This window comes from Crotalus tigris, unplaced genomic scaffold (genome assembly GCF_016545835.1).
Source record: "Crotalus tigris isolate CLP2741 ecotype Arizona unplaced genomic scaffold, ASM1654583v1 scf7180000017703.754461, whole genome shotgun sequence".
In the NCBI taxonomy this organism is placed as follows: Eukaryota; Metazoa; Chordata; class Lepidosauria; order Squamata; family Viperidae; genus Crotalus; species Crotalus tigris.
The window spans coordinates 688,465-712,569 of NW_024096578.1; the positions used below are offsets into that span (position 1 = coordinate 688,465).

The 24,105-nt window shown below is 33.6% G+C and overlaps 1 protein-coding gene across 4 annotated transcripts in view; it reads right to left on the reverse strand.

Moving 5' to 3' along the window:
- LOC120306009 (neurexin-1) overlaps positions 1-23,375 on the reverse strand; it is a 622,144-nt gene extending 598,769 nt beyond the window's left edge. For 3 of the 4 annotated variants that reach the window (XM_039338547.1, XM_039338546.1, XM_039338544.1), the window contains exons 1-3: positions 23,362-23,375; positions 14,151-14,180; positions 13,269-13,280 (exon numbers count right to left, since the gene is read on the reverse strand). In XM_039338547.1, coding sequence (XP_039194481.1) covers positions 13,269-13,280; positions 14,151-14,166 — 28 coding nt within the window. In that variant the 5' untranslated portion in view covers positions 14,167-14,180; positions 23,362-23,375. The remainder of the gene's footprint in view (positions 1-13,268; positions 13,281-14,150; positions 14,181-23,361) is intronic. The other variant, XM_039338545.1, reaches the window with a different exon arrangement.
- Between the last annotated feature and the right edge of the window lie 730 nt (positions 23,376-24,105).

A 24,105-nucleotide genomic window follows, 5' to 3' on the forward strand; every position in this document is an offset into this window, starting at 1 on the left:
CTGTAGCCTTTCCTCCACTCCAAGAAGTTAATTCAGTATATTTTGCAGAAGGGATTTGATCAATTATTTTATTTCTAATAAAATAAATTCAGAATATTTTTAGAAGTCCCATTTCAAGTATTAACTGGAGGACCCATTATCCTTTGCCCATCAACTATAGCTGGATGAAGAAATGGAGAGAACAAAATCACCTTACAAGATAAAAAAAATACATGTATCTCGTCCCTCAGCTAGAAATATTTAGGGCTTTAGCAGCCCTCTCTCAACCTCTATGGAAGTTGGAGCAATGAAAATATAAATTCCAGCATTTAGTTAGTTTTTGTTTTCTCCCCCATTTTCATTTCAATATTTCTACATGTTTAGAACAATCAATATCAATATCAATGCTGGAATAAAGATAGTCAACAGTCCATTGACTTGAAAGAATGGGAAGAAGAAGGTTAAAGTTTAAACTCTGCAGCAGACAGAGGGACATACTTACATACATATGACTTGATTTTTGAGTTCTGCACTACTCAGATCTTTTATGTTTACATGACTTCTTGCCTTTTTGCAATAAATCAACTTATCTAGTAATGTCATGCCTATAAAATCTCTGCTGTTATCTAGTTCCTAAATACAGGATTGAGTTTTTGGACACTACAGATCTATAGCCATATCTTGCTTAAAATCTGACAATTGGGAAAGAGATAAATGTAAAAAAATGATATAAAGGATCACTGTTCTGGACAGAATGAAAAAAACATGGGAGACAAACTAAGAAAGTAAATGTTCCCAGTGCTTATATATATGTACTGTTTATATGCCAGAGGACAAACACTCTTTGTATTAACTTCCCTAATCTAGACTTTCCAGATATCTTATAGTGCTATGTTGTCAGTATCACTTCAAAACAATCATCTGAATCTCTTGATCATTTTAAATACACAAACAATAAGAATGTGTCATTATGTATATTAAAATATATAGTGCTGGTCTCTGTTGAAATACTATACTAAATACATAATGTGAAAGCTCAGATTAAGGAGAAATGGCTCCTAACATCATTAGATTTATTTAATTGTTTTGATTTGCATTTGATTGCTATGAGGACAACAATATGAAAAGAACAAGAAAGTATGCCATTAATACAGCTGATTGATTGCTACGGAGAAAATGTACTTATGTGATTGCTAGGAGTCTAAAATGACTTCATGGCATAATCAATCAATCAATCAATCAATCAATCAAGTTGCATCCTGAAACTTATGTTAATACATATATATGCTTGAAAAGTTTGATAGACGTCTGAGTTTATGGCTTAAATTCTTAGGACAGTCTATTCAATTTGTGCAAGTATAATATGTTCAATCACTGTGCCTATTAAATCTATACACAAATATTTTTATAGTTTATATGTGTCTCTTTTGGAGAATAGTCTTAAAAGAGTAAATAAATGCATATTTACCTGTAAATATCAAACTTTCCCAAACTTGAAACCCTCCAATTGTATTGGACCTAATTCTCATAAAATGTGGGCACTGCTAAAAATATGACATTAAATTATTATTGAATACCATGTAGATGTTTTAAACAGCGCCAGCAACATGTTTGTTTGCAAAGATTCATTTTCTTCACATTTTTATTTTTGCATGAATTTTCTGTTATGGCTATCATGGGCATCACTTCTTTTACAAAAACCAAATGCTGAATGTAACAGTTCTTGTAATACATTTGTCCTATTTTCTTCACTCTTAGAAGGCACAGCTGGTGCTCCAGGATAATGGTCAAATTCAGTCAATCTTACTGTGCAAAGCAACTGTGGTTTAAAATAGCTAATTGTTCTTTGGGAAAGATGAAAGTAGAATTTAGGAGCCGCTACATGTTTTCTTCAGGAGATCATTAAAATGTTTCTGCATTGTTCTCTTTTTGTAAGGACTGAACATGGCAAAGTGGGAATCAAGGATTCTTAGGTCAGATGGTACAAGGGAAAAAATATCCTTGTATCTCAAGGCTAAGAAAAGCATAGCTAAAAGCCTAGGATTTAAATACTGGGATATCATAAGACTACTTTCTTGCCTATTTCAAAGCAGCTTACTCAGCTGTGATGAGACTGTGAAGCTTCTGATACTATAGAATGTATGCACGAATTTCTAGAGAATGTCAACATTTTATGCAAGATATGAAGTCTGACATTTTCCAGTGATAAACTGGCATGCATTATGGCTCGTGGATAGAGAGTAGGGAAGTTAGATGAAACCAAGAATCAGAACTAAGAATAATAAGGAAGTGACTTGACTGGGACGGTAGTATCTGAAAATACTTCTTTTAACCCACATATTTTCAAATTCAATAGAAGCTATTTCATAGAAATAAGAAACTGAGACTAGCTTAAGAGGAAAAACCATTTAAAATGTAAATGTTTTATAGCAAAAACAGCAATATATATATTAAAGTAATAGTAGCACAAGAAACCAGACTAGCTTAAAACTAATACCTATTTTTTAAAAATCTGGGCAATTTTTAAAAAAATGGGTTGAATATTTAATATGATATATTCAGTCATGAAATAATGCAATCTGTGCTAGGTCCTTTTGACTTTTGGTTCCACCACATTACATAAATAGACTAGAAAATTCTATGACTGAAATGTTCAGATTTTTAAAAAGAAAATACGGATGGATATGAATTTTACCTTTTTAGGCAGTGAATCAAAATATCAACAAAAATTAATTTTACTGTTAATTTCACATGATCCTGTTACAATTGAGAAGAATTGTAATTGGCTTCTTACACATATCATTTGATATTCTTAGTTCCATTGCATACAAAAATGAATTAATTCTGCATAATAATATATAAAAGGAGAATGCTGAAGGCCAAAGATACTTTTTATTATCAATGGGCAACTTTAGAAATCAGTACTGTGGATTGCTAGAGGCAGTCATTCAGCTTGAACTTTTCAACTTTTTCAAATTGTATAAACTGATAAAGCAGAGTATAGATAGCAGCAATGTGATCTCTTGATACCAGGCACAGGATGGAAAGGAGTAAACTGTGAAAAAGTGACAAAATAAGGAGAAAGCAAAGTCTTCCAGGTATTAAATGTCTATCATTTGTTATTTAATTTGTATCAACTATTAATATAATAAACAAACTGGAAGACCTAAACAGTGACCTGCAAATGAAGAAAAATGGCACTGTGCCATTTCTATCTGCTGGAACAAAATTAAATAAATGCAATCAAATGGGTTCATTATAACTATAGATAAAATTAATCCTTGATGGAGATTACTGAAATGTTCTTAATTTCTTTAACCTAATCACATTGGCATTTCTTTGGTCCTCATTAGTAAAATTGTCAATCTGCTCTTGCAGAAAAACTGACATTGGGGACATCAAACCATTTTTTTATTTTTTTTTGCAAATTTATGTTCAGTCTTAAAATGAGATTATGTCCCAGAAGCTGGAAAAATTGTGGAATTGTGTACATTACATTTAATTTATGGTGTCTTATCTCTCCCAGAAATGCAATGTTTTGCTTAATTCCAATATTTAGCAAAAAAATTAGCATTAATTAATGTATATAAGTTCCTTACTACAAAGTTTATCTTGCACTGAATCTAAACTTGCATTACTAATACATTTTCATCATCTACCTAAAATAAAATCTCTTTTATTTTGGGAAAAATATATCTTAAGGAACATAAAGTGAAAAATATTTCATTATGCGCCAAATTTAATTTACTCACCAAACATTGTAAACTGGACAAGATTTCACTACTGTAGATTTTTTTCCATTTCAAAAACTCTTCAATCAATTATGGTCTTCAGACAGATATTGTTATTTTTCAGTTTATTTATTAATTACATAGATATATATGTGTACCTAACTGACACATGCATCAGTATGGCAAGCAGTCAATAAAATAAACATTGTAATTAAAAGCAAATCTTTTTTTGCATGGAGCAAAATTTAGAAAAGAACAAATAGCCACCATATCAAAATGGGCTCACTTAGTACCTAGGCCCAATTCCAGGATCTTTAGTACCTTACAAAAGACTGACAAATAATAGAATAACAGAACAGAACAACAGAGTTGGAAGGGATCTTGGAGGTCTTCTAGTCCAACCCCTTGCTCAAGCAGGAGACCCTATAGAATTTCAGACAAATGGCTCTCCACGTCTCTTTTTAAAAGCCTCCAGTGTTGGAGCACCCACAAATTCTGGAGGGAAGCGTTCTACTGATTAATTGTTCTCACTATTAGGAAATACCTCAATTCTAGTTTGGTTCTCTCAATTAATTTCCATCCATTGTTTCTTGTCCTGCCTTCAGGTGCTTTGGAGAACAGGTTGATCCCCTCTTCTTTTGTGGCAGCCCTTCAGATATTGGAACCCTGCTATCATATCACCCTTGGTCCTTCTTTTCACTAGACTACACATATCCAATTACTGCAACAATTCTTCATATATTTTAGCCTCCAGTCTCTTAATCATCTTTGTTGCTCTTCTCTGCACTCTTTCCAGAGTCTCAACATCTTTTTTATATTGTGGTGACCAAAACTGGATGCAGTATTGTGGTCTTACCAATGCATTATAAAGCAATAATATAGCTGCTGAATACTGTTTATAAACAAGAAACGTCTATTTGCACTCTTGGGGGCGGCAAGTAATTTGGGGCTGAGGGATGCAATTATATGAAATTTGGTTCAGACTTTATAAATATGGATAATATAAGATGAGGAAAGAGGAGAGGAGAGTTTTTTCTGTTATCAAGTTCTTGTTGAATCCAGAAAGGCAGTTTTGGTGAGTTGCCGTGGTCAATCTGTCAAAAAATTATTTTATTGTATTTAAAGTGGCAATGATTGGGTTAAAGCTATAGCAAAACAGGTATGGCTTGGAAGAAAAGAAAAGCAAGCTGGAGATGGAGTTAAAGCTGAGGCTAAAAAAGGAGGTAGAAAGGGAAAATAAATTAGTCAGGCAAGCAGGAAGTTTAAATGGGTCAAAGAAAAAATGCAATTAAAAAAATAAACCAGGTAGCTCATCTTAAATGCCAGCTACTCAGGAACAACAGAAGAGGATTATCATTCTTCTGCTCAAGTTTATGAGTTTTCTGGTTGTATCTGGTCAGCAACTGTATAGAAGAAAATTCTGAATGAGCCATTAGTCTGATTCAGCAAGATTCTTCTTTTGCCTTTATGTAAAAAAGATTGAAATGCATTGGTATGATGTTAAATATGATATACATTTGTGTAAATAACTTTTTAGATATAATTTATATAAATATGTACACAGAATTCAGACACCTTTATTATATAAAATAATTGAACAACACATAACAGGAAAATTTATATAATTCACTCCTTAGACCTAGCAGGATTGGCACCTGGATAATAAACTGGATAAGCATATATACTATGGACAGGAGATTTAGGGAAAGGGGAAACTGGTTTACAAGGAGCTATAATCCTTTCTGCTTTTCAAAGCAGTATCTGGAAATAAAGATAGGAAAGAAAGTTTGTAATGCACAGAACATAGTTTTGGTACACTGAATGGGCATAAACTTTGGATGGAAGGAAAGGATTCACAGAAAAAAATCCTTGCTTTTATCTGATTCAAAATGACAGTTTTTGAGAGTGCTATGTATTAAGTATAAGCAACATCCCGTGGTTCTGTTACATATACTGGAAGTGAAATGTGTGGCCTAACTTTCTGACATTTCCAATGTCATTTTTTACAGACCCATTTGAAACTGAATCAAAGGAAGAAATGTTGGAGCTAATTCTCCCTTTCTTTTGGAACATCAAACATTTTCAGGTCTTCCTCACTGGCTGCTATATACATTGTAAAAATATGCATGTTAAATAGAAGGTTGGATTTAACATCACTTGTAGTTTGGCTAGTAAAAGTATAGGAAGCAAGAAATTTCTGGAAGTCAATGTTCAAGAACTAAAATGTGTGGCAATATTACAGAAAGCACGGAAGAGCAAGAAACAAGGAAGGTAGAAATAATGGCTGATATCCTTCTAAACTATTTCTTGTTCCTCCACAAAGACATGAGAAGCATGTGTTTCAAAACTGAAGATAGACCATTGGGAACATTGGCTTAGGACTTGCATAGATTTGCAAGATTCAAAATAATGATAGGGAGGGGAAATCCTTTTTCCCCTTACAGTCCCTTGTTTTCTCTGATATATACAACTATAGATCTGATATCTACATATAAGAGAAAGAGAACATTTGATGGAATATTGACTATATAGGCTGTAGATATTTGACTCTTCTGAGACAAGTCTCCATGACATTCAGGAAATGTGATCCTTTATTTTGATTACTATGTTTTTTCTCAACTGCATTCATTCATAATACCTGGTTTGGATAAAGAATAATAATAAGAGAAAAAAAGAGACCCTGTTTTCTAAATTCACTTTTTATTTTTAATCTGATTTATGTCATGACCAGAAACAAAAATAAAGAAAAATATGTACTTTTTCAAAAGAAGTATAATTTGAATGTAAGCTTCCTTTTAAAAAAAATACTATGGTAAAATTTGCTGAGTGATGATTTGTGCTGACTGATTTATTTACAAATTCTCCTGCCTTTTCTTCCCATTAGAACATGGGTGTCAAACTCTTGATGTCACGTGACATGTTGTGACGTATCATGACTTTTTTCCCATTGCTGGCAATGGGATGGGTGTGGTTTTGGGCATGACGCATCTGGCCCACGGGCCAGCAGTTTGACACTTCTGCATTAGAGGAGTCATTCAAATGAGGCTACAGAGTATAGAAGGACACATCAATGTCAATAATAAGACATCATTAAACTAGAAACAGCAAAGGAAAAGAAGCAAAAATCCAAATTTTAAAAAAGAATATATATTAAGCAAGAATAAAATAAAAGCTTGTTTTACTTGTTTAAGCTTGTTAAATTCCATTAGGGGTGGAATACATAGATAGAGGTAGATCTTCTGGGGTACCAGAAATCTCTATAGCACTAGCACCGATTGAAATTCACAAGTACTTTAAGAGAAATCTAACAGCTGATCTTAAAAGAATGGAGAAGTGCCTTTAGGAAAAGATGCACAATCCTTCAAGCAGCCATTACTTGATAATCAGCATTCTAAGAGGATTTATATTCAGAAACAAATGTAGCAAACATAAAACATGTACCGTAATATAAAGCAGTTAACCTGTGTATCATTTTCAGAAGAAAAATATTTCATATAATTGATGTGAAACCTAATGCTAATAATAAGACAGAATCGGTGACTTAATAATTAGAGGGTTGAGTTAGGACAGTAAGATAGCATCTAGAGAAACTTGAACTGGCCAGTAGCTCTCTAATTCAGCTTCCTTCAACCTGGATGCTTCTAGATGCACAACCCTTCAGTCACATAACCATAAGGTATATGTGGAGGGAACAATATATTTGGATGATAGCTGGGATGGTGGAATCTTGCTCATTCTCCTAAATCCCATGGATAAAAGTTGAAATCAAGTGGAATAATATAAATAATTTGTTTATTCTGGATTTCCACAAAAATTGCAAAGCTGAAATATTTACTTGGATCAACAAATTAGATTCTGAGTACTTGAAAGTCCACAAACTATTTTTCACCAGCAAAAATAAGTGCAATAGAAGATACCATTGTTCTTCTCCATTTCTCATATTTAGAATATAAATAAATGAAGCAAGTCTTATTTTAAGAGAACACATGAAAGGATGACACATAGGCCAATATGATTGGTCTTGGTAATTCTGAGAAACAAAGCCACATGGGTTAGCCTAACTGAATGACTTCCAAAAGTTTTCTTGGATTGGTTGGTTGGTTAGTTTAAGAAAAACAACAGAAAATGTTTTCTTGGATTGGTTGGTTGGTTAGTTTAAGAAAAAACAACATTATTCTTATAAAAAACACATCTATTCTGTATCATTGCAATAAAATAAAACTTTGGGACTTTGAGAAAAAAAGAGTAGCTTAGTAAATTGGTAATTATTGCTTTATTGCTGTTGCTTTGAAGATAGACACAATATATTGTCCCTGAGTTTCACAATAGAAACAAACTTACCTTGGAAGCCAATTGGGTTTACTTCTGAGAAATCATGATATCAGATTGTATACCCTCTTTGAAATAATAGGTTTACAAAATTAGTTTAGATTTTTTTTTAGAGATTTGGTATTTCTCCTTACCCAACTATCTCATTCATGTTGTTGTTTTTTCCCAATTGTTCCATTTTGAACAGTAATTCTGAATTTGGTTTGAAATGTATTGAAAAAAATTCAATAGCAGGGAATTTCATTTCTAGGGATTTATCAATAACACATGAATAATTTTCCTATTCTTATGTAAATTACAGTTTCTTGTTTCATTGTTCTAAAAACTGTGATATTTATGGGAACACTTCGCTTCACTTATTTTAAAGGGATTTCTAACACAGTGGGAAATCAACTGTTGACAGTAGCAGATTCTCATTATTTTATGTGAAAAGAAATAGGTAGTATACAAATCACCCCATGAAATTATAAACTCTACATATCTCATGAACAGTAAGTACTTGCCACTTTGCAATTGTGCATTCTCTTCCTCTCTTTCCATCTTTCATTTATCCTACAACCTACCCAGAGATTGAGAAGTCCTAATCCATGGATTTAGATCAGAATTACTAGTCTACTTTCCTTATTGGACTAGGATGTTTAAGCTCTTGTGTGTGACATAGAGACAAATATTTCAGGTAAAGTACAGATGACACTGTACCGCCTCTACCTTAAACTTTACACCAAAGTTTAATAAACATGTATCATTTGTAAGGATAGCAATTCTATTAACATGTGATAATAGATATAATAATCACATCTTGAAAGTCAGTAAATCATAATTTATAGGATTATTGAATACCATGTGTGATTCTTTTGCTACTAATTTACAATTGCAGTGATTTACTTAATTGTGGCAAGAAAGATCGTAAAATAGGGCAAAAATCACTTAACAACAGAAATTTTGAGCTCAATAGTGGTTGTAAATTGAGGACTACCTGTAATAACAGAACCCTGTTAATTCTGATGTATTATGTTTAGAGTTATGAAACTTTAATATTGAACAGTTCAAGTAGTGTTAATAGTATAGAACTTCAGACACCTCCCAGACTGCCAAAGTCTTTATATAGTTATCTATGGGATCAAGGAAAGAGGAGGCAGCCAGAATGAAGCTTGTGATAAGAGTATTAAGAGGGGCTGCTCAAAGATATTAGAGTACTATCTGTGAATATTTTATTTTCTACAGCTTCATCATTTTGGGTGATGTAACAATACATAGGATCATTTACTTAGAACACTGCAAAACTTCCTCAGTGTACATTTCACACAGGCTTTCTTCTTTACTATTTAGCATTCAATACTGAGCTCCTTTAACAACTGTTATGAGTTTTGATGCCATTTAGATTTTTCAGGTAAAACTTATTCCCAAACAATGGACCTCCCACAGCTGGTGATATCACTTATATGACCATGTAAATAAGGAAAAATAAAGTTAACTCGGAAATGGAGACTGGTTAAGATAATAGGGTAGAAACCAGGAGACCATGAGTTTTAGTCCCACTTTAGCCATGATAGCCAACTGGGTGCCCTCCAGCCAGTCAATCTCTCTCAGTCCAGCTCACCTCACAGGGTTTTGGTTGTGAGAAAAATGGGAGGAGGAAGCAGTATTAGATATGTTTGCTTACTTTGAGTTATTTATAAAAGTAATAAAAGTGGGATAAATATATAAATGAAATATAGAAATGCTTTACTGGAATTTCTCATTCATGAAGAAATTATTTTCTTGTGAACCTTCAATGCAATGCAATACTTTTGACAGAATAGCTTTGTGTGTATGGCGTGTGTGTTCATTTGTAAGAGACAGATAGAGGAACCCATGGAAGATAGAAATGAAGAAGAAGCAGAAGCAAGGAAGTTGTTGATAAAAGAGGAGATGGTGAAACAAAAAGAAAAGCTTACTAGGCATAAGAAGAAAATCTAGAGAACTAAAAAACTCTGTTTAATAATGGTATTGGAATAAAACTGCAGTAGCATAAAAAAGCAAGAAGCTGTGAATTTATAAATATGGCGGGCCCAAAACTGATTTTTTTTTTTTTTAATTTAGAGGAAGTTTGTGTCTCTGAATGGCAAGAAATCATTTTTCTGGTTTTCAGGAATTGTGGTTTGGAATGCATTTGAGGATCACAAAAACAAAACAAAAAAATACAGGGGTCACTTATAGTCAAGGTTTTAAGGCTTTTTTGCTTTTTTTGAGAGTCTATTGTATCAGTGAACTTTGCAATGAATATCTTGCATAGGAATGCATAGACATAGACGGCATAGGAAACTAATTATACTCAAATACAAATATCAAAATATTGAAAAATAACAAATATGTACATTTATTAATCCATTAAATCAATAACAAGACAATTCTTTTTAAGTATAATAATAGTAATGAAATTTACTGAAGTTAGCAAACATTTGGGGAGCTACATATCATTAATTATATTGTTGTCTACATAAATTAATGAATGAAAAGGTAAATTTAAATTAAAGGATTGTGAAAATAAGATTGTAGTTTTTTCCCTATCCAAGTTAACATACCCTCCCTGAAATCTATCCATGTACCTACAAAGTCTTTACAGACTTGGGTTAAGAACCACTGACTTGAACTATAAAGGATTGTTTTGTGAAAATGGGATTGTTGATTAAATCCCTATTTGTTATCAAACATATTGCATGATGATTCATAATCTTTATTCCGTACTGTTGTTGTGATTTGTTTTTTTTTAATCATGCATATCAACTCCAGCTCCCTGTCAGAAGGGGGGGGGGATATAATAAATATTGGCAGGAAGGAAATAAATTGCAGGTTTTTAGACAAGTTTTAAAATTATATTAGTTCCAACAGCGCTAATGTATGTTTAAATGCTAATCTTTGCCATAAACTGCTAATACAAAGCTTTTATATGATATGGTCAATGTATAAAAAAGGAAAACAAATCCAACAGTGTTAGGTGTATATATTTCATTGTTCATAATAGCAGGTCACCATATGTTGAAAACCCTGTCCACAAGTTATTTATCCTTGGAAGGTATGTTTTATCAGAACAGAATGGTTTTCTTCTGCTGAACCATGACATTGTTGCTGTCACAATTTTATCCACTTCCTTGTTGAACTATATAAGCATTCCATTATCATAGCAACTTTCCTATCACCAAAAATTCCTGATTATATTAAGCACTTTGGACAGATATTTAATATAGGATGTTTTTTTTTCAAAAGGTTGCTTTTTTTTCAGATCTGAATAAATCAAGGCCAGCCCTACAAGTGATAGTATGATGGTATTAGAGGAATAGTTACCTTCTCCTTTATTTACATTTATATCTCATAAAGAATAATTTGTAATATTTTTTTTAATCCTTCCCATTGACCAATAATAATGTGTAATTCTGGTGCCATATTCCTTGTTTGTTTCAAAACCCCAAATCAGAAGACATTCAAAACAAACAATATATCCTGATAGGAAAACTATTTCTAAGGGAATAAAAAAATATTCTTTTCCTCCTCTTGCTTCTTATTTGAACAACTCATTGAATGGTAGTTTTAGGGCATTTTGAAGCATAGTACCACATACACTAAATTGCAAGATTTAAACATTTTAAATTACAAATGGCAGGAAGATAAAGTTCTATAATACAGATTAAAGTGAAGGAGCAACATCAGCAAATCTACTCTCAGAATACAACACTTTCAATAATTTTGTTGGTGCATATATTATTAATCAAAAGGAGGATTTAGATGTTAACAATTCATTTTTATCTATTATATTTTATTGTATTATTACATTTTGGTGATGTTATTCCTGATATTATCTGCCAGATACACCAAAGCAATTGGCTTCAGGAGCAAATTGTAGTCAAGCGGCACCATCTACTGTACCAGTTTTGGTGGTATTTAACACATTCAGCAAAATGGAATGTGAAATGGAGAGTGGCTGAAAATTCCATAGTTCATATGTTAACCAAACAATACAATTACATTGCCCAAACAATTTATTTTCAGAAACACACAAGCACACACATATACTATATATACTTAAATATTTTGACATTCTTTCAAATAGAAATCCTTTTGAGTCCCACTGATAACATCAAAAGAAAATTGGGTATTTCATTTTCCACTTGAAGTCAGTGACACTAAAATGCTTTGGATGGTTTGCACTTTGTTTTTAATTACTATACACTGATACATTAATTAAATTTCAAATTTACCAAAGGATACAGGAAGAGTTACCTGTTTTTACTTGTTCTCACTCAGAGATTTAAATAACAAATTTAAGAAGACAAATAAGGCCTCTTCCCCAAAAAATCTTACACAATCTGCTTTCTTTTAATTTCTGGGTCTCTTATCTCCCTTGTTGCATTCAAACTTTGAACAATACACAAAGCTAAAAACTATGCACAAAATTCTCATAGACAAAACTATAGCCAAGCTTCTACAATAGACAAAAGCTCTGGTCACATGATAGTCAGACTTACATGTCATTGCAGTGGACCGACTCGACTATCTGGTGGCTTCATGCTTAAAGACTGCCTCCAATACAGTAGATATGCTTTGCATTTGGAGGGCAATGAAAACAGAATTCATACCTCAGATGGTTAGTTGAATTCAGCTTCTCCAGGGCCTGCCTCCGATTGTTCTTCCAAGCTGATGTCTTATTCCTGGAAAAGCCTCTATCAACCCATCCCCATTCTTTCCTCCTTATATTTTCTCCAAACAAATATTGGTGCTTGGCATTGCCTTTCTAATACCATATATCATAGACTCACTAAAGTTTTCAGCTATTAGCAATTAATTCTCACCTACATTTCTGCCGATCGCTGTCCTATTTTTGTCACATGCATAATTTTTGTACTGGAAAACTTGGCTAATAGACTATGTCACCTATATGCCTTTTACACTGTGAAGATAATAGTTCCTTGACATTAGATCCTAGTGTCACAGCCATGTTATTCATATTCAAGACACAACAAACATTCTTAGAAAAGAGTTTTGAGCCTGTTTTTTTCCCCTGACCTTTACCAACTAAGCTTTTCTTGTAAAAAAAAAAAATCATACCTACCTCCCACCAACACAATGTATCAACACTACTGTAAATACATAAACAGTACTTGCATCACTCAGACATACTTTACAGCATATAGATGGATTTTAAAAGAATGGGAAGGGAGGTAGAAGGAAGGAAAGAAGAAAGTCATGTAATACCTTTACTTTTACCTATGGATTTGATGAAATGGTTCCATGAAGAAAGTATTGCCAGACGGAAGAGAAAACAAAAAGAGAAACAACAGTAAGAGTTGTGTGTGTAAATGTAAATGCCATCACAGTTAAAAACATGAACAGAGACAAAGCTTGAGGCAAATGATTGAAGACAATGGAGATGCAGTTGGTGTCATATTTTAAGAATTACTGCTTTCCAACATGCACAAAAATACAGAAGTAACCCATGCTTCATTTTTCAAAGGCATGACACAAAAGTAACATGAAGACTGAGTTGGGTGGGCAAGAATTTTCACAAGGTGATGAGGACATATCATTAATTCCATTATGCTGCAAAAATATGTTCTTAACATTCCAGAAGCCAAAAACAAATGGTTTCTGCATTTTCCAAACAACCATGCATTAATGCAAAGCAGATTTCTTTTTTTTTGGGGGGGGTATAACTCAAGTGTCTTCTTTCATATCTATCTGAAGAGTGCATTTCATATTTTATGATCATCATTATATTTAAACTCATAGCAATTTCTCAATATGATTTTTAGAAATGGCACCCTTTCTAACAATTATTTTATTGTTAGTGGGATAAGGGAAACAATAAAAAATAGAACAAAAAGATTCAAGACCAAATAGTAAAAAATAACAGCAACATAAGTTAGATCTATTTATAGACACAGTGCAAAAAAAAGGAGGGGAACAAAAGATGTAATTAAGACTGTGTGAATATTTACAGCCTGAGACAGCTCACAAGCATTTGGCCATCATTTGTTATGATGGATTTTGAAGCAACTACACAAAAAAGAAACAAAGAATTTTTATAAAATAAAATAAAATGATCGAAGCAGAGTGGAAAAGGAGCAGAACCCATACCTTGGTCGCCCATCATCAAGTGCGCCAGACCTTAAAGGGAAACAAGAGCACAGTCAGCAATGAACAAGGGTTCAAGGGAAGGTGGTAGTGTCACAGTGACTTTTTAATTTCTTTAATAACAGGTGTCTGTCTCCTGTGAAATATTTGCATAATACTGCAAAGTTAAAGGGGCATGTTTCAACCACCATTTGGAATTCTTTTGGAGGTGGGAATGGGACAATTGTATTACTATTTGAACACAATAATTCTGGATTACCTTTTATCTTCTTTAAGCATTAAAATGGGTTTTAATGACAAAAATAGTAAGAAAATGATTTCAACTTCAACCAATTCCTAGAATATTTGTTCATAAAACTCATAAATACTTTTTTTTTGCTAGATGGATGCTTCAGCCTGCAGTTATAAAATAGTTTCTTTTTATTTATTTATTCTTCTCCAAACCTGGAGTAGTGTCAACCTGAAGAATGGGCTGGGTCTGATCTTTTTCCTCTCATTGAAAATGAGTGTTTCAAATAATTAAATAAAATAATTACTTTATCACATTGAAATGAAAATGCAAGGGACATTTCCTTGTTTGTGTGAAACATTCAAGCTAAAATAAATACATTTCTGAATATCATCATCATCATATCTAGTGAATGGAAAAACAGTATAGTATAAAGTGAAAGGGGGAGTCCTTGTTATCAATTGCTTTGACCAGCTGAAAATGAATTGCTCTTTTGGTTCACCAAAAGTAAGCCTATTTCTTAACTATTGTTTTTCAAGATAGTAAAGAACTATAGGTTATATAATTCCTTACCAAGCAAATTATTTTTTAAAAAATAAAGCTAAACAATATATATATATAAATATATTTTTATATTTATAAAAAAAATGGGAGATTGGGGACTGTATCCTCTTAAAATAAATATGCATCATGTTCAACTTTACAAACATTAATAGAAATTAACTTTAGACAAAAGAAACACCTAATTTAAAAACAAAGTCATAAAATATTATTCTATTCCTTTTGGAAGAGGACAGAAGAGTCACAAAATACAGTCTCATGCAGTTCATTGTTACACATTTCTTCACACAAATAAGGTATGAAAAAGAATATGCTGGTTTTCACTGGAAGGTAAGATTCCTAAACTTTATTAAGGTTTTTACTTCACATAGAAAATTGAGCATATATGCAATAAAAAGGTAACATGTTCTCCTAAATTAGGAATGTTTTCAGAAATAGAGTTCATGTTATAAATTTCATATTATGTCAATCAAAGAAAGAAAATTTTAAACAATGTAGCAAATTTGAACCACAAACTGGGTTCTGTTACAAATATCAATCCTGTGCCTGCATAATCACCTCAATAATTACAGTAACTGTTTTTATTGTAAAGGAATCTATTCCAAGTAAATCCCACTATAAGCAGTAGATGTTATTCTCAAATAAGTTATAAAAGCAGTTGTAAAGTTAAGTGCAAAATGTATCTACAGAATGTATCTTCTCTGGATTATATTCCATAGAACTCAATGGGATTTATTGCATAATTGCACCCCTCCCCCATTTTCTTTCCTATGCAGATTTAAAGTTCTTTCTAGCATTAGAAATTGTAATATATACAATGATCAAAATTGTATAATATAAGAATTCCTTTTGAAGGAATGTATATAGACAGTTGTGGGATTCAGCTAGTTCGCACCACTTCGGCAGAACTGGTAGCTAATTTTTTGTTGCCCAGGCCTAGAATGGACTTCCAGAAGCAGCATCCACACAGAGAACCAGTTGTTCACATATTTGAATCCCACCACTGGTTATAGAGAAAGTGGTCTCATGGAAAATTCAAAGGGCTTGGATAACATGGATTATCTGAACCACTTTCAGGCTGGGATATGGGACTGAGTTGACTGCGTTCCTGAATGATCTCTGGCAGGAGCTTGATAGAGGCAGTACATCCATAATTGCTCTTCTTGATCTCTCAGCAGCCTTCAATAACATTGATCAAAATATCTTTCTGGACCAGCTTCATGAATTAGGAGTAGATGGCACAGTGTTGTGCTGATTCTCCTCCCCCCTCTGGGGTTGGTGCCAGTTGATGATGATGTGAATGAAGAGGTACAGCACATGGCCCCTGCTTTGTGGGGTGCCACAGGGTTTGATTGTCTCTTCCCTCTTATCTCACATCTACACTTGACCATTGGGTAAGGTGATCTGATGGTTTGGGATGAGATATCATCAATATGCTAATAATATCCAGCTTATATCTCCACCCTGGGCTGCCTGAGTGATGCCATGGAGTCCTGTTTCAGAGCCTGGAGGCTATAAGAGCATGAGTGGGGCACAATGGGCTTTAGCTCAAAACAAACAAGATGGAGTGGCTGTGGGTTCTTGGGCCTTCTGGTACCAATGTTTTGCCATCTCTGGTTCTGGATAGAGTGGCACTATCTCAAATGGCCCTGGTGTACAAACTGGGGGTCTTCTTAGGCTCACAACTCCTGCTGAAACAGCAGGTGGTTGCTGTGGGTAAGAGGGCCTTTGGATTGGGTGCCAGCTGCTTTGATTTGTGGATCAGGGGGTTCATTACTCCCATTTGGACTACTGCAATGCCCTCTATATGGTACTGCTCTTGGTGAAATTTGAAAGCTTCAGCTGGTACAGAATGCAGTTGCATGGGTTGCAAATGGTGTCAGCTACTCAGCACATGTACTGTATCACCTTTCCTTCAGAGGCTGAATTGGTTGCTAGTGTGTTTTCAATTGGAATTCTAAATACTGGTACCCAAGACCTTTATGGCTTGGGACTGAGTTACCTGCAAAACCATCTTCTTACAGTTTTTATTCATACAATCCAGTCCAATAGGATGGGCAAACACTTTGGGCATGTACTGACCAAGGAATGTCAGCTGACAGGGACCAGGAGTAGTGATTTTCTGCATAATGCCTATCCTCTGAAACATGCTCCCTCCTGAAATAGGATGGCCTCAGCCCTGCTGGTTTTTGGAAAGGCCCTGAAAAACAGGTGGTTCCTTCAAGTATGTGAAGGGCCCTGTTTCAATTATGCTGACACTGGTGGATTATTAATTGGTTTTATGATTATTTACCACTTAGAATTACTGATTTGATATGGGTGACTATACAAAATAAATAAATAATAAATGGATGAATAAATATATCAAGTCTGTCATAAATTAAAGTATGAATAATGGAATTTATTCTCACATATTATTCTCATGATATTATTCTCATTCAGATAGAAAGCATAACAATTCATGTTTTTTTAAGAATATTAGTTTTTTGTATCTGAATTTTATATTGCCTGTGTTATCTGTTAACTATATAAACCCATGCATCGGTCAATGATCACAATAATCTGAAACTGAATTTTTAAAAAGTGCGCAACAATTAACTATTTTTTTTGTTTTAAAATGTAGTGATTTAAAATAAAAAGGGAAGTATATATGAAACATTGACATATGAATACTTCTTATTGTGTGCCATGAAATTCTTAGTAGGGATTGTTGTATATAGTATGAGGAGCACTAACCTGCTAACTTTGCTACATTTTCTTTATTTTGTTCAGTGAAATGTGAAAGTCTTAGTTGATCAAGGCCACAATGATCAGTGGAGTAAAAGATCCAAGAGTCTTATATTGATGATCATGCAAGTTGTAACTTGTTTTAAAAGTACATGATAAAGAAAATGAATTAACTAAACAAACAGAAAAAACAAACAAAAGAAAAATTTGTCCCTGAAACTAAGAAAAATGGGGCAGATACAATTTATTTGAATAATAATAATAATAATAATAATAATAATAATAATAGTAAAGTTTTTGATGAATGCATAAAAGGAAATAAAATATAGACTTAATTATGGATGTAAGTACTCAAATACTGTATATGGCAGAAGGTAAGGGGGTTTTGTACATGTTCATGGATGCATGGATGCTGTGTGTTATAGTTTAGTGAAGGATGAAAGAACTTGCAGTGATTTGTTGAAAAAAATTGAAACATTTTGAATGAATGCAATGAGGATACATGATATGAGGCAATGGGCTAGAAACAAGAAGAGTGAAATTAGAGTGGCACTTAGAGACCCAGGAACAAATGAGAACGTTGATTACAAGTGGTCTCTAACTTATGACCACAAATGAGCCCAAAATGTCTCTTGCTAAGTGAAACATTTCTTAAGTGACATTTGCCCGATTTTATGACCTTTCTTGCCACAGTTGTTAAGTGAATCACTGCAGTTGTTAAATTAGCAATATGAATGTTAAGTGAATCTGGTTTCTCCATTGACTTGGCTTGTCAGAAGGTCACAAAATGGGATCACATGACCCCAAGACACTGTAACCATCATAAATATATAACAGTTGCCAAGCATCTGAATTTTGATCATGTGACCACGGAGATGCCGCAATGGTTCTAAGTGTGAAAAACAATCACTTTTTTCGGTGCTGTTGTAACTTCGAACTGTCACTAAATGAACTGTTGTAAGTCAAGGACTTCCTGTATTTGGTGAACAAAAAGAATGTTTTTTTAAATACCAGTTTTAAATGTGTGTTTTTTATTCATACTTACGCTGTAAAAGCAGGATTAATTTTCTTGTTTATGATAAAAGTCTGAGAGAATCAATGGACACAAAGTGAAGAGAGGATCTGATTGTGGAACAGATTATTATTTGCCAGTATAAAAACTGATACTGAAAGAAAAGATCGTGGAAGGAAGGAAGAGAAAAAAAATGGAAAAAGCTGAAGTGAATGTAGAACAATTATAGAAAGAAATGGCATAAACTGTTTATGAAAAATATTAACCTGTCTTCTAATTTAAACAGAATGAATGGAAAGAGAATGAAAGAAAAGGTAATACATACTCTGCTTGCAAATGAATAAAGAGAATTGTGCTATAAAGTATCAGACTTCACACCTGGCTCAGATCTCCAGACACTTAACCCTTAATTCACCTCTCAACTAGACTAAATGGAAGACCCCCACACATAATTTGCCTAGATTAAAAACCATATTGCTGACCAGAATGAAGCTTTAAACAGCAATTGATTGCCAACTGCAAAGCAAAGAAATTACAAAATTCTCCAGGTTTTAAGTTCTACGCTTCTTCCTCTCAGTTTTCCAGATTAACTAAGTATGGCCCTTGGGCAGTGGAAGTTTGTTTGAAATAGAAGCCCCTAGGCTGGAGCTTCTGCTTTACAGCAAGTACCACAGCGGTATATGGTGATACTCTAATGAAAAGTGTGAAAAAGATGACTGATAGAATGAAGAGGTAGGACAATTAAGAAAAAAGTGCATGTAAGAGAATGCTATCAAAAATGAGGATAAGAGAAAGGTATTTCTAATGTGTATATAGAAAAAAAAATAGTTGTTATAAATGTAATCAAAGAAAGCCATGTATAGTTATGATTAAAACAAAAGAATGATCTTTAGGGCAAAGACTAAAATGGGCTTCATTGCTTCACATATAGGAATCATTTTGGTGTATTAACCAGTTTTGACATGCGTCACCTTTTAATGTATATGCACTGCTCTATTAGGCCATGAACACTTTGCTTGGATGTTACTTTTGCTGTGTGTAACTGCCTGCAATTATACACACAGCAATGTATAAAGAATTTTGATTGATCTCATTCATATCAGTTCATACTGAAATGTGTACAAGTATATAACCTAATTTTTCTTCTCTAGATGGATTTTTAATCAGTTTTGAAAACAATCACTTAATTAGGATGTAAATTGTGTAATCAACCAAGCCAGATGGTTGATTAAGAGAGTGTTTCTGCCTGACCTCGCAGATAACCTGAATGTCAGAGCCTCTAATAGTTTAAGTGCTCTGCTGGTAACAGGTTGGCAGGGAAAAAGTCAGGAAGTGTAATTTACCATCTTTGCCATTTTTAATAATTTGTTTGATTATTTTCTTCCTTATTGATGGGGATTTGCATAGTTTTAAACTAACTCTTGGGCATGCTGAATTACCATGAAGGCTTTGGCTCATTTAGCATCAGTGATTCCCTCAATTTCTTCCCATGCCATGCACTCTGCTCTAGAACTGTTACAGCACAGATGGAATCACAGACAGGGATGTCAAACTGCTGGCTGGCAAGCAGGTTGCATCATGCAAAGGCCACGCCCACCTCAGCTCCAGCAATGCAAAAAAAGTTGTGATATGTCGCAACACATCACGTGATGCACTGAGTTTGACACCCGTGGTCTAGGATATGGAATCCAATGACAGGGTTCCCCTCCAAACCCATAGCACATCTGGGGAAGCCAGGTTCAATTAACATCCATATTACTAACTTAACAACTGCAATGATTCACTTAACAACTCTGGTGATAAAATGGGGCAAAATTCTCTTAACTGTTTTGTATAGCAATAGATATTTTGGACTCAACTGTGGTTATAAGTGAAGGGCTACCTGAACTTAAAGAGATTGACTTGTTTGCTAATTGTGTTTTCTCCACTCCCAGTTTAAACAGGAAGTGAGATAATCCTTATATTACAACTATTCATTCAGCAACCATTTGAAGTTACAACGGCACTGAAAAAAGTGACTGACAACCAGTCTTTGCAGTCACTTACAGCTATTGGAGAACCCCCATGGTCACATGATTAAACTCCATAAACTTGAGAAACAGCAAGTTTTTACTACAGTTGCAGCATCCCAGGGTCATGTGATTGCCATTTGTTACTTTCCCAGCTGCCTTCTGACAAACAAAGTCAGAGGAAGCAGAGCAGAGCAAGGGGGAGAGCTGGATTTTGCTTAATAACCACTTAATTCCCATAGCAATTGCAGTGGAACTGCAGTAATTCACTTGACAATCATGGCAAAAAAGGTCATAAAATGAAGTGCAGGTAACTTAACTGCCTTCCTTAGCAATGGAAATTCTCGTCCGAAATGGGGTTGTAAGTCAGGGACTACCTGTACCACAAAGATGATATGACTTGGAGATCTGCTGATTTTTCCTTTGTTAATTCTATTTCTCATTAGATGATGGACATATTAATCAAGGTAACACAAGGAAATAAAAGGAGATCATATAGTAAACAAGCTTATATATGAAGAAGTGTACATAGACATGAGTGATACAATAAGTGAGAGAATATGTAGGCATCAACATCTGGCTCTGTATACTCATCTTAACTACCAATGTTCTTCAGACACTATTCTGCAACACATATGGATAGCAGCATATATCTTTTTTTCTTCCTTATGAACAATTAGGTTAAAAAAATCTTGCTTAAAGGAGAAAATCCTTAATCTTCTTTACTGAAGTGATCCTACAGAGTGCAATGAAAAGCCAGCTGATTCTCCATGAGCTTCCATGTTTGCCTCATTGGATTCTCAGAGGGTGTTTCCTTTCATTAAGTAGTTGGCATGGTTTTGTTTATACTGCCATATCTTTCTTTAGAACATATTACCTTAACAATTAAAGCCATTCTCCTGAAGTAGAGTGGTTCTGTTTCTATAACTTATGAACCATATGGCATGTTTGGTTGTCCATAAGAGAAGGATTCCTTCTCTCCTTTGCTTCCTGCCTGGGCTACACAATTGGCAAAAATGCAATTAGACCACAACAGATGGTGGATACTGTTTTCGCCTTGGTAGGTGGCCCATCAGATTCCTGTAAACATCAGATAAACAAAGCACTAATCTACTGTATTTTCTATAAATTACAAAATCTGCACATATTCAGATTTTACCAGCTAAAAATGTACATACCAATACACTAATTTTGCAAGATTATATACTATTTTTGTTATTTGCTTTAAAATATTTATTAAAGCAAGGCTGTCTCTTTCTGCCTTTCAATAAAATAAATTGTACACAGTCTAAAGGAATTTGACCACAATCAGATTCTCATGAGTCCTTATTATGTGTGAGAGAATAGTAGTACAAGAGGCAATAGTTAAAGAAATGCTGCTTATTAGTAGGCAGCATTTATATTTATCACTTTTTATGACATTGGAATAAATTAAACTCAATGTCAACTGAAAGTCATCACAAACACAATATTTCAAATGTTAAACTGGGATTGGATAGACTTAGATTCATGACAATCCTTAGTCTTGATTGAATTTAAAAATGTCATAGTCCCTCAGTATAACCTATTCATAGGGATGATCTTTAAAAACAGATAAGAGTGCTACATATGCCATCTTGCACTCATGGAAAAATAATGGAATATACATTTAATGAATAAGAAAAATGAAATTTCATGAATAAACTGATAAATAAACAAATTATTCTTGCAAAACTGGAAACTGGCATGAATAATTTGACAATGTGATGCATTATTTTGAATACGGATCATGTCCTGCCTCTCCCATGTAAGATAATAAAATTAAATCATATACTCTTTATACAATAGTATTATAAAAGACTCCTAACCATAGTAATATAAGCAATAATCCAAAAGGTTATCATGCAATCACAAGGCAGTGAATACAGTTTTGTTGTTATTGTTGTTTTCCTCCACTAGATTCCATTAAAAAAATGCAAAGTCATGAAAGTTTCTACAGATGTAGAAGGGAAGTTTCTCCTTTCCTCTTTCTTGAAGCAGTTCCTCAATGTTAAAGTTAAAATTGAACTCCATGCTTAAAAGAAAGGCTTATCATATATTTTGAATTACTATATAGTGTTTTTAGATGTATTGATTATGAAGACAAAGTTAATGTCATATCACAATGTAGTTTTTTTTAAAAAAAATAATCAGTGCAAATTATAGACTAGTAAGACCAATCCTATTAGGAAAAAATTAGGAACCATATAAATTCTTATGCATATCCAGGACAGTTTCTTGGTTGTTGTCATAGTTTGAGACATAATGTGTTCATTGGAATATTTTAAATATAAATTTGACTTTATTTAGTTATTAAGTTACAGTGCATGAAAGCAACTTGTAAATAAAGTCACCCATTTAATAAGCTTATAGAGCAGAAATAAATATGTGGTACTTGACTTCTATTTTCCCCAATTAAAGCTAGATATCATTTGCATTTTTAGCAGTGACTTTTCAGTTGGGGTGGGTGGGTAGGAGAGAAATATCCAGAACCATGATCTTAAGACTTCAACATTCTCATAAAGAAAGAACAAAATCAACTTACCGTTTTAATGATAAGATGTATCATTATAAACACTAACCTGGAGGCAAAACACTAAAGAGAAGGTATATGCAAGGACAGAACAGAGCTTAAAAAATAAGATAGAAATCACCCACCTTCCACATAGTTGTCTTCTGAAAGCACATAACAGGGAGGGAGAGAAAGGGGAAAAACATTCATTAAGCAGCATGCAGACTGGAACTTGCCTTTGCATGTTAGCATCATGCAAGGCATCAAACACCACATGCAAGTGATCCATTGCTATTATCCAAAAGGAAGCAGGGCAGGGGAGACCCGAAGCACAGGGAAGAAGTGTTTGCTCAGTTAAAAGGAAAAGGGAATCCCACACAATATGGAAGAAAAACAAAACATGCCATTTCTCAAATGAAAGGAAAGTTTGATCATTAAATGGGCCTCTACTGTATCTGGATTCATCTGTCATAAGTTCTTACATCAGTCAAGGACTGAATTTTCTACATGAAGAAAATTTTAAACTGAATGAGAGATAAAACTGCTGGGATCCAAGTTTGTTTGAAAGGTGCACCCTCTGGATTTAAATCCTTTTCTAAGAGGGTAGGAAAATTATTCAGTAGCTAAAGAAAAACCAAGTATAACTTAAGAAATCCTATTTATTATCCTTACATCTTTCATAGAAAAGTTCTTGCATTAGAAAAGATAAGAATTGTCTATTTGGTTTTGTTTTCTTAATTTCTCTGCTCCTGTGATATTTTTGTTTGTTTTGTTTTGTTTTGTTTTGTTTTGTGCAAGAGTTTCCTGGATGATGTTTTTCATATTATTCATCTTTGTGCTATAAAGTACTTCATCTATTAAATGGCCTTACCTACAGATTAAAAACACTG